At 50.5% G+C, this 17631-nt stretch overlaps 1 protein-coding gene across 4 annotated transcripts in view; it reads right to left on the minus strand.

Annotated features, from left to right (window-relative positions):
* Positions 1-17631, minus strand: part of SEC16B (SEC16 homolog B, endoplasmic reticulum export factor) — a 308666-nt gene that overhangs the window by 256188 nt on the left and 34847 nt on the right. For all 4 annotated transcript variants that reach the window (XM_069981715.1, XM_069981717.1, XM_069981713.1 and 1 more), the window contains exons 2-4: positions 8632-9343; positions 5573-5648; positions 5261-5393 (exon numbers count right to left, since the gene is read on the minus strand). In XM_069981715.1, the coding sequence (XP_069837816.1) occupies positions 5261-5393; positions 5573-5648; positions 8632-9317 (895 nt within the window). In that variant the 5' untranslated portion in view covers positions 9318-9343. The remainder of the gene's footprint in view (positions 1-5260; positions 5394-5572; positions 5649-8631; positions 9344-17631) is intronic.

Below are 17631 nucleotides of genomic sequence, written 5' to 3' on the forward strand. Positions count from 1 at the left end.
TGTGCAGTGTGGTGCTGGTATACAGGTGGAGCAGTACATATTGTGCAGTGTGGTGCTGGTATACAGGTGGAGCAGTACATATTGTGCAGTGTGGTGCTGGTGTACAGGTGGAGCAGTACATATTGTGCAGTGTGGTGCTGGTATACAGGTGGAGCAGTACATATTGTGCAGTGTGGTGCTGGTGTACAGGTGGAGCAGTACATATTGTGCAGTGTGGTGCTGGTGTACAGGTGGAGCAGTATTGTGCAGTGTGGTGCTAGTGTACAGGTGGAGCAGTATTGTGCAGTGTGGTGCTGGTGTACAGGTGGAGCAGTACATATTGTGCAGTGTGGTGCTGGTGTACAGGTGGAGCAGTATTGTGCAGTGTGGTGCTAGTGTACAGGTGGAGCAGTATTGTGCAGTGTGGTGCTGGTGTACAGGTGGAGCAGTACATATTGTGCAGTGTGGTGCTGGTGTACAGGTGGAGCAGTACATATTGTGCAGTGTGGTGCTGGTATACAGGTGGAGCAGTACATATTGTGCAGTGTGGTGCTGGTGTACAGATGGAGCAGTACATATTGTGCAGTGTGGTGCTAGTGTACAGGTGGAGCAGTATTGTGCAGTGTGGTGCTAGTGTACAGGTGGAGCAGTATTGTGCAGTGTGGTGCTGGTGTACAGGTGGAGCAGTACATATTGTGCAGTGTGGTGCTGGTATACAAGTGGAGCAGTACATATTGTGCAGTGTGCTGCTGGTGTACAGGTGGAGCAGTACATATTGTGCAGTGTGGTGCTGGTGTACAGGTGGAGCAGTACATATTGTGCAGTGTGGTGCTGGTATACAGGTGGAGCAGTATTGTGCAGTGTGGTGCTGGTGTACAGGTGGAGCAGTATTGTGCAGTGTGGTGCTGGTATACAGGTGAAGCAGTACATATTGTGCAGTGTGGTGCTGGTATACAGGTGGAGCAGTATTGTGCAGTGTGGTGCTGGTATACAGGTGGAGCAGTACATATTGTGCAGTGTGGTGCTGGTGTACAGGTGGAGCAGTATTGTGCAGTGTGGTGCTGGTGTACAGGTGGAGCAGTATTGTGCAGTGTGGTGCTGGTGTACAGGTGGAGCAGAATTGTGCAGTGTGGTGCTGGTGTACAGGTGGAGCAGTATTGTGCAGTGTGGTGCTGGTGTACTGGTGGGGCAGTACATATTGTGCAGTGTGGTGCTGGTATACAGGTGGAGCAGTATTGTGCAGTGTGGTGCTGGTGTACAGGTGGAGCAGTATTGTGCAGTGTGGTGCTGGTGTACAGGTGGAGCAGTATTGTGCAGTGTGGTGCTGGTGTACAGGTGGAGCAGTATTGTGCAGTGTGGTGCTGGTGTACAGATGGAGCATTACATATTGTGCAGTGTGGTGCTGGTATACAAGTGGAGCAGTACATATTGTGCAGTGTGGTGCTGGTGTACAGGTGGAGCAGTATTGTGCAGTGTGGTGCTGGTGTACAGGTGGAGCAGTATTGTGCAGTGTGGTGCTGGTGTACAGGTTGAGCAGTACATTTTGTGCAGTGTAGTGCTGGTGTACAGGTGGAGCAGTACATATTGTGCAGTGTGGTGCTGGTGTACAGGTGGAGCAGTACATTTTGTGCAGTATTGTGCTGGTGTACAGGTGGAGTAGTATTGTGCAGTGTGGTGCTGGTGTACAGTTGGAGCAGTATTGTGCTGATGTACAGGTGGAGCAGTACATTTTGTGCAGTGTGGTGCTGGTGTACAGGTGGAGCAGTACATATTGTGCAGTGTGGTGCTGGTATACAGGTGAAGCAGTACATATTGTGCAGTGTGGTGCTGGTATACAGGTGGAGCAGTATTGTGCAGTGTGGTGCTGGTATACAGGTGGAGCAGTACATATTGTGCAGTGTGGTGCTGGTGTACAGGTGCAGCAGTATTGTGCAGTGTGGTGCTGGTGTACAGGTGGAGCAGTACATATTGTGCAGTGTGGTGCTGGTGTACAGGTGGAGCAGTATTGTGCAGTGTGGTGCTGGTGTACAGGTGGAGAAGTATTGTGCAGTGTGGTGCTGGTGTACAGGTGGAGCAGTATTGTGCAGTGTGGTGCTGGTGTACAGGTGGAGCAGTACATAGTGTGCAGTGTGGTGCTGGTGTACAGGTGGAGCAGTATTGTGCAGTGGGGTGCTGGTGTACAGGTGGAGCAGTATTGTGCAGTGTGGTGCTGGTGTACAGGTGGAGCAGTATTGTGTAGTGTGGTGCTGGTATACAGGTGGAGCAGTACATATTGTGCAGTGTGGTGCTGGTGTACAGGTGGAGCAGTATTGTGCAGTGTGGTGCTGGTGTACAGGTGGAGCAGTATTGTGCAGTGTGGTGCTGGTGTACAGGTAAGGCAGTATTGTGCAGTGTGGTGCTGGTGTACAGGTGGAGCAGTACATATTGTGCAGTGTGCTGCTGGTGTACAGGTGGAGCAGTACATATTGTGCAGTGTGGTGCTGGTGTACAGGTGGAGCAGTACATAGTGTGCAGTGTGGTGCTGGTGTACAGGTGGAGCAGTATTGTGCAGTGTGGTGCTGGTGTACAGGTGGAGCAGTATTGTGCAGTGTGGTGCTGGTGTACAGGTGGAGCAGTATTGTGCAGTGTGGTGCTGGTGTACAGGTGGAGCAGTATTGTGTAGTGTGGTGCTGGTGTACAGGTGGAGCAGTATTGTGCAGTGTGGTGCTGGTGTACAGGTGGAGCAGTATTGTGCAGTGTGGTGCTGGTGTACAGGTGGAGCAGTATTGTGTAGTGTGGTGCTGGTGTACAGGTGGAGCAGTATTGTGCAGTGTGGTGCTGGTGTACAGGTGGAGCAGTATTGTGCAGTGTGGTGCTGGTGTACAGGTAAGGCAGTATTGTGCAGTGTGGTGCTGGTGTACAGGTGGAGCAGTACATATTGTGCAGTGTGGTGCTAGTGTACAGGTGGAGCAGTATTGTGCAGTGTGGTGCTGGTGTACAGGTGGAGCAGTACATATTGTGCAGTGTGGTGCTGGTGTACAGGTGGAGCAGTACATATTGTGCAGTGTGGTGCTGGTGTACAGGTGGAGCAGTACATATTGTGCAGTGTGGTGCTGGTGTACAGGTGGAGCAGTATTGTGCAGTGTGGTGCTGGTGTACAGGTGGAGCAGTACATATTGTGCAGTGTGGTGCTGGTGTACAGGTGGAGCAGTATTTTGCAGTGTGGTGCTGGTGTACAGGTGGAGCAGTATTGTGCAGTGTGGTGCTGGTGTACAGGTGGAGCAGTATTGTGCAGTGTGGTGCTGGTGTACAGGTGGAGCAGTACATATTGTGCAGTGTGGTGCTGGTGTACAGGTGGAGCAGTACATATTGTGCAGTGTGGTGCTGGTGTACAGGTGGAGCAGTACATATTGTGCAGTGTGGTGCTGGTGTACAGGTGGAGCAGTATTGTGCAGTGTGGTGCTGGTGTACAGGTGGAGCAGTATTGTGCAGTGTGGTGCTGGTGTACAGGTGGAGCAGTATTGTGCAGTGTGGTGCTGGTGTACAGGTGGAGCAGTACATATTGTGCAGTGTGGTGCTGGTGTACAGGTGGAGCAGTACATACTGTGCAGTGTGGTGCTGGTGTACAGGTGGAGCAGTACATAATGTGCAGTGTGGTGCTGGTGTACAGGTGGAGCAGTATTGTGCAGTGTGGTGCTGGTGTACAGGTGGAGCAGTACATATTGTGCAGTGTGGTGCTGGTGTACAGGTGGAGCAGTACATACTGTGCAGTGTGGTGCTGGTGTACAGGTGGAGCAGTACATATTGTGCAGTGTGGTGCTGGTGTACAGGTGGAGCAGTACATATTGTGCAGTGTGGTGCTGGTGTACAGGTGGAGCAGTACATATTGTGCAGTGTGGTGCTGGTATACAGGTGGAGCAGTACATATTGTGCAGTGTGGTGCTGGTATACAGGTGGAGCAGTACATACTGTGCAGTGTGGTGCTGGTGTACAGGTGGAGCAGTACATATTGTGCAGTGTGGTGCTGGTGTACAGGTGGAGCAGTACATATTGTGCAGTGTGGTGCTGGTGTACAGGTGGAGCAGTACATATTGTGCAGTGTGGTGCTGGTGTACAGGTGGAGCAGTACATATTGTGCAGTGTGGTGCTGGTGTACAGGTGGAGCAGTATTGTGCAGTGTGGTGCTGGTATACAGGTGGAGCAGTATTGTGCAGTGTGGTGCTGGTGTACAGGTGGAGCAGTATTGTGCAGTGTGGTGCTGGTGTACAGGTGGAGCAGTACATATTGTGCAGTGTGGTGCTGGTGTACAGGTGGAGCAGTACATATTGTGCAGTGTGGTGCTGGTGTACAGGTGGAGCAGTATTGTGCAGTGTGGTGCTGGTGTACAGGTGGAGCAGTATTGTGCAGTGTGGTGCTGGTGTACAGGTGGAGCAGTATTGTGCAGTGTGGTGCTGGTGTACAGGTGGAGCAGTACATACTGTGCAGTGTGGTGCTGGTGTACAGGTGGAGCAGTATTGTGCAGTGTGGTGCTGGTGTACAGGTGGAGCAGTATTGTGCAGTGTGGTGCTGGTATACAGGTGGAGCAGTACATATTGTGCAGTGTGGTGCTGGTATACAGGTGGAGCAGTACATATTGTGCAGTGTGGTGCTGGTATACAGGTGGAGCAGTACATATTGTGCAGTGTGGTGCTGGTATACAGGTGGAGCAGTACATATTGTGCAGTGTGGTGCTGGTATACAGGTGGAGCAGTACATACTGTGCAGTGTGGTGCTGGTGTACAGGTGGAGCAGTATTGTGCAGTGTGGTGCTGGTGTACAGGTGGAGCAGTATTGTGCAGTGTGGTGCTGGTGTACAGGTGGAGCAGTACATATTGTGCAGTGTGGTGCTGGTGTACAGGTGGAGCAGTATTGTGCAGTGTGGTGCTGGTGTACAGGTGGAGCAGTATTGTGCAGTGTGGTGCTGGTATACAGGTGGAGCAGTACATATTGTGCAGTGTGGTGCTGGTGTACAGGTGGAGCAGTATTGCGCAGTATGGTGCTGGTGTACAGGTGGAGCAGTACATATTGTGCAGTGTGGTGCTGGTGTACAGGTGGAGCAGTATTGTGCAGTGTGGTGCTGGTGTACAGGTGGAGCAGTATTGTGCAGTGTGGTGCTGGTGTACAGGTGGAGCAGTATGTAGTGCTGCACTGATATGACAGATTATCTCATACAGTCTCAGTTGTATCAGTAAAAGATAAGCGAGTCTCTATCAGAAACATTGTATTCATTATGAAGCCATCAGATAGGAGAATTCGTACTCACCATCCTGCAAAGGATTCCAAGAGTAAATCAAGGCTGCTGGATCCTGCATGTACTGACTCAGCTCATAGCTGCTGGATGACATGCCCGAGTCTCCGTACTGTGACAGCAAACTGTGCCCCGTGGAACTGGAATACTGAGAGAGGAGGGGGATGTGTCACCTGTACACCAGAAATGCTGAGCCGCAGCATGCACACCTCCTCCCTCCCCTCTGTCCAGCCCTGAGCCTGTACATTAATCAGCCAGGGAGGGTTGGGGAGGGAGGAGGCGTGCATGCTGAGGCTCGGCACTACCTCCCAGCTGGAACCTCCTTACCTCTAGTCTATCCACTGCAGATTCACAGCTTCTCTCCACAGGGTGCTGGACACTATAGTCATCATAGCCTCGCAACCTTTCAAAGCAAGGCAAAGGTATATGTAAGAGGGAGAAGCACTCCACCAGGCACTTCTCCCAGCTGTATCTACAGATCAGTATGAACATTGAGTATGAATAATGCAGTGTGGGGGCAGATCACTGACACCTATTTTGTGAAAGGTGTCCTGTTCTACTTAGAAGCCTGAATGTAAACTTCTTATATCTTATTTTTATACCATCGTGTACACACAGCACCGCACACCTCGGCTTATTTTATCCCCTTCTGTGGGTGGTGGTACCAATAGTCCGGGGGGGGGGGGGGCAGTTGCCACTCAGGACTACTGGGACAAGAGCCCAAGGGACCCATCACAGCCCGGCAGGTCACCGACCCTTTGGGGAGTACAGCCGGCCGCAGCACAGAGCAGGTACCAACATCCCCCCCGTGTGCCGGACCGGCGTCACCACATAAACACGATCGGCTGAGCCGACAAACACCAATACTAACATCACCACTATAGCCCCTCACTGCCGCCTATTGGGGGTTATAGCCCCTCACTGCCGCCTATTGGGGGTTATAGCGCCTCACTGCCGCCTATTGGGGGTTATAGCCCCTCACTGCCGCCTATTGGGGGTTATATCCTCTCACTGCCGCCTATTGGGGGTTATAGCCCCTCACTGCCGCCTATTGGGGGTTATAGCCCCTCACTGCCCCCTATTGGGGGTTATAGCCCCTCACTGCCGCCTATTGGGGGTTATAGCCCCTCACTGCCCCCTATTGGGGGTTATATCCTCTCACTGCCGCCTATTGGGGGTTATATCCTCTCACTGCCGCCTATTGGGGGTTATAGCCCCTCACTGCCGCCTATTGGGGGTTATAGCCCCTCACTGCCGCCTATTGGGGGTTATAGCCCCTCACTGCCGCCTATTGGGGGTTATAGCCCCCTCACTGCCGCCTATTGGGGGTTATAGCCCCTCACTGCCGCCTATTGGGGGTTATATCCTCTCACTGCCGCCTATTGGGGGTTATAGCCCCTCACTGCCGCCTATTGGGGGTTATAGCCCCTCACTGCCGCCTATTGGGGGTTATATCCTCTCACTGCCGCCTATTGGGGGTTATAGCCCTCTCACTGCCCCCTATTGGGGGGTTATATCCTCTCACTGCCGCCTATTGGGGGTTATAGCCCCTCACTGCCGCCTATTGGGGGTTATAGCGCCTCACTGCCGCCTATTGGGGGTTATAGCCCCTCACTGCCGCCTATTGGGGGTTATATCCTCTCACTGCCGCCTATTGGGGGTTATAGCCCCTCACTGCCGCCTATTGGGGGTTATAGCCCCTCACTGCCCCCTATTGGGGGTTATAGCCCCTCACTGCCCCCTATTGGGGGTTATAGCCCCTCACTGCCGCCTATTGGGGGTTATATCCTCTCACTGCCGCCTATTGGGGGTTATATCCTCTCACTGCCGCCTATTGGGGGTTATAGCCCCTCACTGCCGCCTATTGGGGGTTATATCCTCTCACTGCCGCCTATTGGGGGTTATAGCCCCTCACTGCCGCCTATTGGGGGTTATAGCCTCTCACTGCCGCCTATTGGGGGTTATATCCTCTCACTGCCGCCTATTGGGGGTTATATCCTCTCACTGCCGCCTATTGGGGGTTATAGCCCCTCACTGCCGCCTATTGGGGGTTATATCCTCTCACTGCCGCCTATTGGGGGTTATAGCCCCTCACTGCCGCCTATTGGGGGTTATAGCCCCCTCACTGCCGCCTATTGGGGGTTATATCCTCTCACTGCCGCCTATTGGGGGTTATAGCCCCTCACTGCCGCCTATTGGGGGTTATAGCCCCTCACTGCCCCCTATTGGGGGTTATAGCCCCTCACTGCCGCCTATTGGGGGTTATAGCCCCTCACTGCCGCCTATTGGGGGTTATATCCTCTCACTGCCGCCTATTGGGGGTTATATCCTCTCACTGCCGCCTATTGGGGGGTTATATCCTCTCACTGCCGCCTATTGGGGGTTATAGCCTCTCACTGCCGCCTATTGGGGGTTATAGCCCCTCACTGCCGCCTATTGGGGGTTATATCCTCTCACTGCCGCCTATTGGGGGTTATAGCCCCTCACTGCCGCCTATTGGGGGTTATAGCCCCTCACTGCCGCCTATTGGGGGTTATATCCTCTCACTGCCGCCTATTGGGGGTTATAGCCCCTCACTGCCGCCTATTGAGGGTTATATCCTCTCACTGCCGCCTATTGGGGGTTATAGCCCCTCACTGCCGCCTATTGGGGGGTTATATCCTCTCACTGCCGCCTATTGGGGGTTATAGCCCCCTCACTGCCGCCTATTGGGGGTTATATCCTCTCACTGCCGCCTATTGGGGGTTATAGCCCCTCACTGCCGCCTATTGGGGGTTATAGCCCCTCACTGCCGCCTATTGGGGGTTATAGCCCCTCACTGCCGCCTATTGGGGGTTATAGCCCCTCACTGCCACCTATTGGGGGTTATAGCCCCTCACTGCCGCCTATTGGGGGTTATAGCCCCTCACTGCCACCTATTGGGGGTTATAGCCCCTCACTGCCGCCTATTGGGGGTTATAGCCCCTCACTGCTGCCTATTGGGGGTTATAGCCCCTCACTGCCGCCTATTGGGGGTTATAGCCCCTCACTGCCGCCTATTGGGGGTTATATCCCCTCACTGACGCCTATTGGGGGTTATAGCCCCCTCACTGCCGCCTATTGGGGGTTATAGCCCCTCACTGCCGCCTATTGGGGGTTATAGCCCCTCACTGACGCCTATTGGGGGTTATAGCCCCTCACTGACGCCTATTGGGGGTTATAGCCCCTCACTGCCGCCTATTGGGGGTTATAGCCCCTCACTGCCGCCTATTGGGGGTTATAGCCCCTCACTGCCGCCTATTGGGGGTTATATCCTCTCACTGCCGCCTATTGGGGGTTATAGCCCCTCACTGCCGCCTATTGGGGGTTCTGGCATATAGGTAATCCTATGTATCATGTCACCTCACCTGGACAATGAGTGATATGCTTCCCTTCTCCCATACACCTCAGCTCTGGATGGCGGTCTTCTCTCATACACCTCAGCTCTGGATGGCGGTCTTCTCTCATACACCTCAGCTCTGGATGGCGGTCTTCTCTCATACACCTCAGCTCTGGATGGCGGTCTTCTCTCATACACCTCAGCTCTGGATGGCGGTCTTCTCTCATACACCTCAGCTCTGGATGGCGGTCTTCTCTCATACACCTCAGCTCTGGATGGCGGTCTTCTCTCATACACCTCAGCTCTGGATGGCGGTCTTCTCTCATACACCTCAGCTCTAGATGGCGGTCTTCTCTCATACACCTCAGCTCTGGATGGCGGTCTTCTCCCATACACCTCAGCTCTGGATGGCGGTCTTCTCTCATACACCTCAGCTCTTAATGGCAGTCTTCTCTCATACACCTCAGCTCTGGATGGCGGTCTTCTCTGGTCTATGTGTCTAGAGTTGTTTGCTGAATACTGGGAGTAGTAGTCCATCCAGGGGTTGGGCCAAGCCTGATGACCTCCTTGTACTGGATATGGAAGGTAATATCCATAAGCTCCCTGTATGTGATGGTATGGTGGAGGAGGCGGATACCCTCCCCTCCAGGGGTCCAGATCTGCCGGTGGTCCTGGGTGAGGTTGGCTATACCAGTGGGGGGGCCCATGGTCCATTTTAATCGGTAAATGTCCCCTATAGGCTGAAGAAGGAAATCATATAACGTAAATCATCTGTCATTGAATCTAATAGTAATCTAGAATTTACTATCCAATCCTGACGTCCTACCTCTTCCCTATGCCGCCAGGTAATACTCTGTGCTCCTACTCCCACTGCTGCCTGTCCCTGAACTTATGGGACCTATAGGAAGAATTCTGCTCTCTGAACGTATAGTGCCTATAGGACCATGCTGCTCCTTGTCTCTGAACCTATAGGGACTGATAAGGCTAGGGGGTGTGATGTTACCTCTTTACACTGTATGACTACACCCCCTAGCCTTATCAGCGACTATACTGCTCCATGTCCCATAGGGACCATACTGCTCCCTGAACTTATAGTGCCGTGTCCCAGAGCAGATGTTACACTGATATCTATAGCATGTGTTGGTCGGTATTGATGTGTTTCTATACTCTGATATGTAAGACTGCAGTTGGCACTCCCACCACTTGGTGTCACTGTCTCCTGGTACACCACTAAGCACAGCTAACGTGAAAAGTAATGTGGTATCCCACCACGGGTGTTTCTGTTTTGAACAACCCTCTCAAAAGCCTGGAACTTCAAAAGTAGAGTAGTGATGAAGTATTGTATAAGTTTTGCCACTAGATTAGCACTATGTCTATTTATGTGTATATGTTGCACAGCTGCAATCACCTAAGAGAGAGAGACTCTTCTTCTACCTATCTCTATCCTCCTTTCTTCTCACACTCTCTTATCCACCACTCACAGCAGCTGTTCCATACACCCTGTAGGAAGTTGTCACATGGGGAGAGGAAAAGTAGTTAAGTTCTTCTCTGATTCTCTGAGGAGGAGTAGCACACAGAGCCAGGCTCCTGTCTAAGTACAGCAGGGATGCCTGATCTGTGCCAGGTTCCCTGTCCGGGACAGACCAGCTGTAGTGTACAGACACGTATGTAGAATACAGAAACTCTCTCTTTCTTAAAAGGGGTAGTCCGGCGGGGGGGGGGGGGGCATTTTTTTCCTGACACCGGGGAGTAGGTGGCTAAGGGAAACTACGTCCACTCACCTCCCCGGTTCCAGCGGTGGGTCCCGCATCGCGGCGCTCCGGTCCCCGGGCGCTTCCTGGTGTCTGACGCGGGCCCGTGACGTGTCAGGTCCGCTCAGTCAGTGATGGAGGCGGGATCCGTTTCAAGTCCGCTCAGATCCCACTTCTGTCACTGACTGGCTGAGTGGACCTGAAACGTAACGTCTCGGGCCTGCGTCAGACACCAGAAAGCGGCCGAGAACCGGAGCGCCGCGATGCGGGACCCACCACTGGATCCGGGAAAGTAAGTGGATGTCGTTTCCCTCAGCCACCACCTCCCCGGTGTCAGGAAAAAGAAATGCCCCCCCCCCCCGCCGGAGTACCCCTTTAAAGCAACACTTCCACTAATGATGCAGCGCTAAACACTAAAGAGAGGACAAGTCAGAGGACACCCCAACCCATGCCGTGAACATATCTACACAGTGCAGGACAGTATCCTAGACAGATGAACAAATCTGGATAGAGCAAAGCAGCCAAGGGCCTACGTACTCTCTTGCAGCACAAGTGACACCGGATAATTTCGGACACTTTGCTTAACTCAGGGAACCAAGACTGGGGCTTGTGTCACCCTGGCAGGACAGGTAACTTGACAGTACAGGGCAAAAAAGGTGGTGTAGCAACGAAGGTCGAAAAACGGGCACAAGTATTATTCTTCTTCTCAATTCTTCTTCTAAAAGTTCCGGCAGAGCACAGTACTGCATTGGGTAGGGACTCTCAAGACAAACTCCTCTCCGCTTCTCTGAACTTTCTACTCTTCTCAGCACGTAACAAAGTCAACACTGCTATTCTGCCCACTACCTGAAATCTGTCCCCCCAGCGTCACTCCTTGTCCTGTATTACCAGAGTAAGTAAAGGAAAGTTTATTCATTCTACAGTGGTCATTGCACCAGCACCGACACAGGGGAAATGACCCAAGGACGGTGTAGCCCTTCTGTGGGTGGTGGTACCGACAGTCACATCTCCACTCCGGACCAAGGTATTAAGAGCCCAAGGGACCCATCCCAACCCGGCAGGTCACCGACCATTGGAGAGCAATATAGCCAGCCACTAAAAGCAGCTACAACACCAAACCTGTGGGCTGAACCAACACTGGCGTCACGACAACTTTCTAGCCGGCTGAGCTATATTCCACCGACCAATCACCATAGAAGTGGCGTCACACCTAACCATCTAGCAAATGACTGGTCGCAGAGCTACCACAGTAACTTAGGGGTTAACTGTGAGCATGTATTGCCTCAGGTCTATGCCATTGTATGGGTTCAGACTGAGAACCAATCCCTGAGCTGGGTGCCACTCAGTTGCCCTTCCTATCTCTGTGTCCTATTGCAGAGCAGCTTCTTAGCCTCCCTGCCCAATCAGGTAGCCCAGTAATATTTCCAGTAATATCTCCAATTGCTGGACTCTGTGGTTCTTCTGCACAATCACCTGAACTACACCAACCTATTGATGGGCGTGTTAGTATATCCATGGCTGGATACATACCGCTCCTGGCCACCGAGACAAATGCCTCAACATCTGCCCACCTAACACCGCCTGTCTCCCCTGGGTTACCGGGAGAGGAAGAGGAGGAGGAGGAGGAGGAGGAGGAGGATGCTTGTGTCTTGACCTTTGGGTCTTCGCACCACATTATGCCCTTTTCTCAGTGTTTGCACTCCTCCTGATAAGCCCCACATGACTGCAATTAGCAGGAGACACCTGTGCACACATGACTTGTACCTCCTATCCTTCCCATTCTACCGGCTGGAGTGTGGGGAGTGTTTTAGACCTTCTTCACACTTGTGTTTGGTGACAGCTTTCTCCGCCGCCGGTGCCTGTTGGAATTTACAGGGGCCTCTGGGTATTGGTCCTGGGACAGTGGGGTTGCAGGGCCGTTCTATGGCCTCCCTTTCCTGGTTGTGCACACCTTGCGGGGATGGCGGTCGCTGACTGACACGGTGGTGAGTTAGTGTAGGGTCCCATGTGTGCCAGGAGACCTGCACGCTGGTACATGGGGCAATATGGTTTGATTAAATTATATATCAACATTCTGGAAATGGTTTTTAACCCCTTAACGACAAAGGGTGTATATTTATGCGATGCCCTGACCCGACCCTGACCCAGGCCGGAGTGTTACTAGCAGGCAGGAACCGGGCAGCTGCAGGGTATAGAGTAGTCACGGTTAGGGCACGAGGGTGGCACAGCTGTAGGCCGGTCTGCGGTACTATGCAGGACACTGGGCATGCGATTCTTTGCTGTACCTAGTCGGGGCACCAGATAACGGACACCAATGCCAGGGTTCAGTACAACTGGGTATATAGCAGACTTGTATAGACAGAGCAAAGGTGGTGCTGCATAGGCTGAGAGTGAGAAGTGTCGGATGATGGGAGTAGTAGTGAGAGAGGAATAGAGAGGCTGGGTGGACTTAGAGTACTTGCGGTGAATATCTTGAGTTGATGAGGAGGTAGGAAACAGGAACGACACCCAGATGAGAGGATACTCCAGGCACTTGAGCAGACGGACAGCCAGGATCTGTTACAGCAGAGCACCAGCCTCTCTTCTGAAGGTGAAGAGGGACGCAGGAACACATCTGTCCTCTCTGAGGTAGAGGACGGAACTCACACAGACAACCTATCCCCTCTGAGGCAGGGAATAGACTGACTTGCAAAAGGAAGTCACATGGTAACCCCTGGCCAAAACTCGACGGCCATTGGAGGAACCATGGTTACGGGGCACGGTCACGTGATCACCAGCCTTTGCATACCACTGTACATAGTTATACACACAGAAATATACATAAAACTGTACAGGATCCTGAAAGCAATAGGGGTGAAACAGCAAGTAGTTGCAGTGCATAGAGTTACCAGGACAGGAGGCCGCGCGGCGACCCCGCTCTGAGCCGCCGCGATCCCGGGTGCCACATGTAGCCCGGGACCGCAGCTATTAGCTGTCAAAGTTAACAGCAGCCTCAGATTACCGGCGGTAGCACTTCCCTGGTGTCTAGTGGGTGAGATCGCTGTACCTGATGCCGGCCGGGGACCGCTCCAAGAAGGCACCGTCCCCGGCTCGGCACTCGTTTGTTTTTGGCTGCAGCAGCCGAAAGCAAACTAGTGCCAATCTCATTGATCTTTGCTGTATATCTATACAGCATAGATCTCAATGACAGATCAAAATGTATATACTAGAAGTCCCCCAGGGGGAATAACCCTAACCCTGGGGAGGGGGGAAACAACCCTAACCCCGGGGGGGGGGGGTAATAACCCTAACCCCAAGGGGGAATAACCCTAACCCCAGGGGGGGAATAACCCTAACCCCAGGGGGGGAATAACCCTAACCCCAGGGGGGGAATAACCCTAACCCCAAGGGGGCTTCTAGTATATGTGTAAAAAAACAAATAAAGTGTTGTTGTCAATAAAAAGCCCCCTCCCCTAATAAAAGTAATTTATCACATTCCTGATCTCGCACGGTAAACTGCGTCAGCGCGAAAATATCCCAAAGTTATACATGATATATATCGTTGTAATCGTAACGACTTGAGGAACATATATAACAAGTCAGTTTTACCCCAGGGCGAATGGCGTAAAAACAAAATACGTTTGTTTTTTTTTTTCAATTTCACCACACTTTTTTTTTCTGGTTTCGCAGTGACTTTATGAAAAAATTCAGCCCGTCATTGCAAAGTACAATTAGTGACACAAAAAATAAGGATAAGGGCTCATGTGGGTTTCTAGGTGGAAAAAATTAACTGCTATGTATGTATGTATGGCCTTTTAAGCACAAGGAGAAAGAAATGAAAACACAAAAATCGAAATTGCTCTGTCTTAATGTAGCTGAGAAGCATTAGTATCAGCCATAGGTGTGAGGTGCAGCGATATTTTCTCTTCTTATCTGTATTATGCCCTACAGTGTCGGCTGAACCGTCCTCCTACGGTGACACAAGCCCCAGACCTTGTTACCTGGGAACAGCAGAATGCTGAGGTTTCCCTGCTGAAAATTGCACTGCAAGATAGAGTTCCTAGCCTCTTAGCAACTTTGCTCTATCCGGATCAGTTCCTAGCTTCTTTGGCTTTAGTCGATACTGTCCTGCACTATGACTCTCCTAGTCCTTGGCATGGGTTGAGATGATCTCCGACTTGTCATCTCCAGTAGGAGTATAACACTGCATAGTGTTGTGTAGAGTTAGCAGAGGAGGAACTGTTAACTGTGTCTTGTCTTGCTTCCTACCCATACGGGGACCTGACTAAGACTGACCCGGAAGAGTGAGGGGACCTGGCCGAGGGCCAGGGCCCTAAGGGACCACTGCAGGGAACTTTCTAGCTTGCATCCTTCCCCTATAACGTCCAAAGCAAAAGACCTTCACACTTCCTCTACCCTTGTAACTTCCCATCTCCAGCGTATCTAAGGTGCGCTGTGAGTGGGTGAAGAGTGCGTAGGAAGAAGTAAAGTGAGAGATAATAGGACAGAAGAAGAAGAAACTCCTATAGGTTCACGGATCCATGTGACACACCGATAAACAACCACCATTTCCATACCACAGCCGTGCAGACTCTAAATACACACATCTGTAATAGTGGCATCTAGTGGCGAAACTTTATCATTTACTTCATCACTGCTGGCTTACAATAAATACAGACTTTTATGAAGGGTGTAACCAACAGCAACACCCATGGTGAGACACCACAGATACAACTGGGGGCTACCTATAGAGGAATGGATAACACTGTAGGCTTCATATATGGGGATGAATAACACTTTGGGCTACCTATAGGGGGATGGAAAACACAAGGGAGCTATCTATATAGGGGATGGACAAGACAAGGGGCCTATATATATGAGGGTGATCTATATAGGGGGACAACACGGGGGGCATCTATAAGGCGAGCAATCTATAAGGAGGATAATACACAAAGGAGCCATCTATAAGGAGGATAATACACAAAGGAGCCATCTATAAGGAGGATAATACACAGAGGAGCCATCTATAAGGGGGATAATACACATAGGAGCCATCTATAAGGATAATACACAGAGGAGCCATCTATAAGGATAATACACAGAGGAGCCATCTATAAGGGGGATAATACACAGAGGAGCCATCTATAAGGATAATACACAGAGGAGCCATCTATAAGGGGGATAATACACAGAGGGGCCATCTATAAGGAGGATAATACACAGAGGAGCCATCTATAAGGATAATACACAGAGGAGCCATCTATAAGGGGGATAATACACAGAGGAGCCATCTATAAGGGGGATAATACACAGAGGAGCCATCTATAAGGATAATACACAGAGGAGCCATCTATAAGGGGGATAATACACAGAGGAGCCATCTATAAGGGGGATAATACACAGAGGAGCCATCTATAAGGGGGATAATACACAGAGGAGCCATCTATAAGGATAATACACAGAGGAGCCATCTATAAGGGGGATAATACACAGAGGAGCCATCTATAAGGATAATACACAGAGGAGCCATCTATAAGGATAATACACAGAGGAGCCATCTATAAGGATAATACACAGAGGAGCCATCTATAAGGATAATACACAGAGGAGCCATCTATAAGGATAATACACAGAGGAGCCATCTATAAGGAGGATAATACACATAGGAGCCATCTATAAGGATAATACACAGAGGAGCCATCTATAAGGGGGATAATACACAGAGGAGCCATCTATAAGGATAATACACAGAGGAGCCATCTATAAGGATAATACACAGAGGAGCCATCTATAAGGATAATACACAGAGGAGCCATCTATAAGGAGGATAATACACAGAGGAGCCATCTATAAGGGGGATAATACACAGAGGAGCCATCTATAAGGAGGATAATACACAGAGGAGCCATCTATAAGGATAATACACAGAGGAGCCATCTATAAGGGGGATAATACACAGAGGAGCCATCTATAAGGAGGATAATACACAGAGGAGCCATCTATAAGGATAATACACAGAGGAGCCATCTATAAGGATAATACACAGAGGAGCCATCTATAAGGGGGATAATACACAGAGGAGCCATCTATAAGGATAATACACAGAGGAGCCATCTATAAGGGGGATAATACACAGAGGAGCCATCTATAAGGATAATACACAGAGGAGCCATCTATAAGGATAATACACAGAGGAGCCATCTATAAGGGGGATAATACACAGAGGAGCCATCTATAAGGGGGATAATACACAGAGGAGACATCTATAAGGATAATACACAGAGGAGCCATCTATAAGGGGGATAATACACAGAGGAGCCATCTATAAGGATAATACACAGAGGAGCCATCTATAAGGATAATACACAGAGGAGCCATCTATAAGGATAATACACAGAGGAGCCATCTATAAGGGGGATAATACACAGAGGAGCCATCTATAAGGGGGATAATACACAGAGGAGCCATCTATAAGGATAAAACACAGAGGAGCCATCTATAAGGGGGATAATACACAGAGGAGCCATCTATAAGGATAATACACAGAGGAGCCATCTATAAGGATAATACACAGAGGAGCCATCTATAAGGGGGATAATACACAGAGGAGCCATCTATAAGGGGGATAATACACAGAGGAGCCATCTATAAGGGGGATAATACACAGAGGAGCCATCTATAAGGATAATACACAGAGGAGCCATCTATAAGGGGGATAATACACAGAGGAGCCATCTATAAGGGGGATAATACACAGAGGAGCCATCTATAAGGGGGATAATACACAGAGGAGCCATCTATAAGGAGGATAATACACAGAGGAGCCATCTATAAGGGGGATAATACACAGAGGAGCCATCTATAAGGATAATACACAGAGAAGCCATCTATAAGGGGGATAATACACAGAGGAGCCATCTATAAGGATAATACACAGAGGAGACATCTATAAGGAGGATAATACACAGAGGAGCCATCTATAAGGGGGATAATACACAGAGGAGCCATCTATAAGGATAATACACAGAGAAGCCATCTATAAGGATAATACACAGAGGAGCCATCTATAAGGATAATACACAGAGGAGCCATCTATAAGGAGGATAATACACAGAGGAGCCATCTATAAGGATAATACACAGAGGAGCCATTTATAAGGATAATACAAAGAGGAGCCATCTATAAGGGGGATAATACATAGAGGAGCCATCTATAAGGGGGATAATACACAGAGGAGCCATCTATAGGAATAATACACAGAGGAGCCATCTATAAGGATAATACACAGAGGAGCCATC

The sequence above is a fragment of the Dendropsophus ebraccatus genome, chromosome 8, assembly GCF_027789765.1.
Source record: "Dendropsophus ebraccatus isolate aDenEbr1 chromosome 8, aDenEbr1.pat, whole genome shotgun sequence".
NCBI classification, from domain to species: Eukaryota; Metazoa; Chordata; class Amphibia; order Anura; family Hylidae; genus Dendropsophus; species Dendropsophus ebraccatus.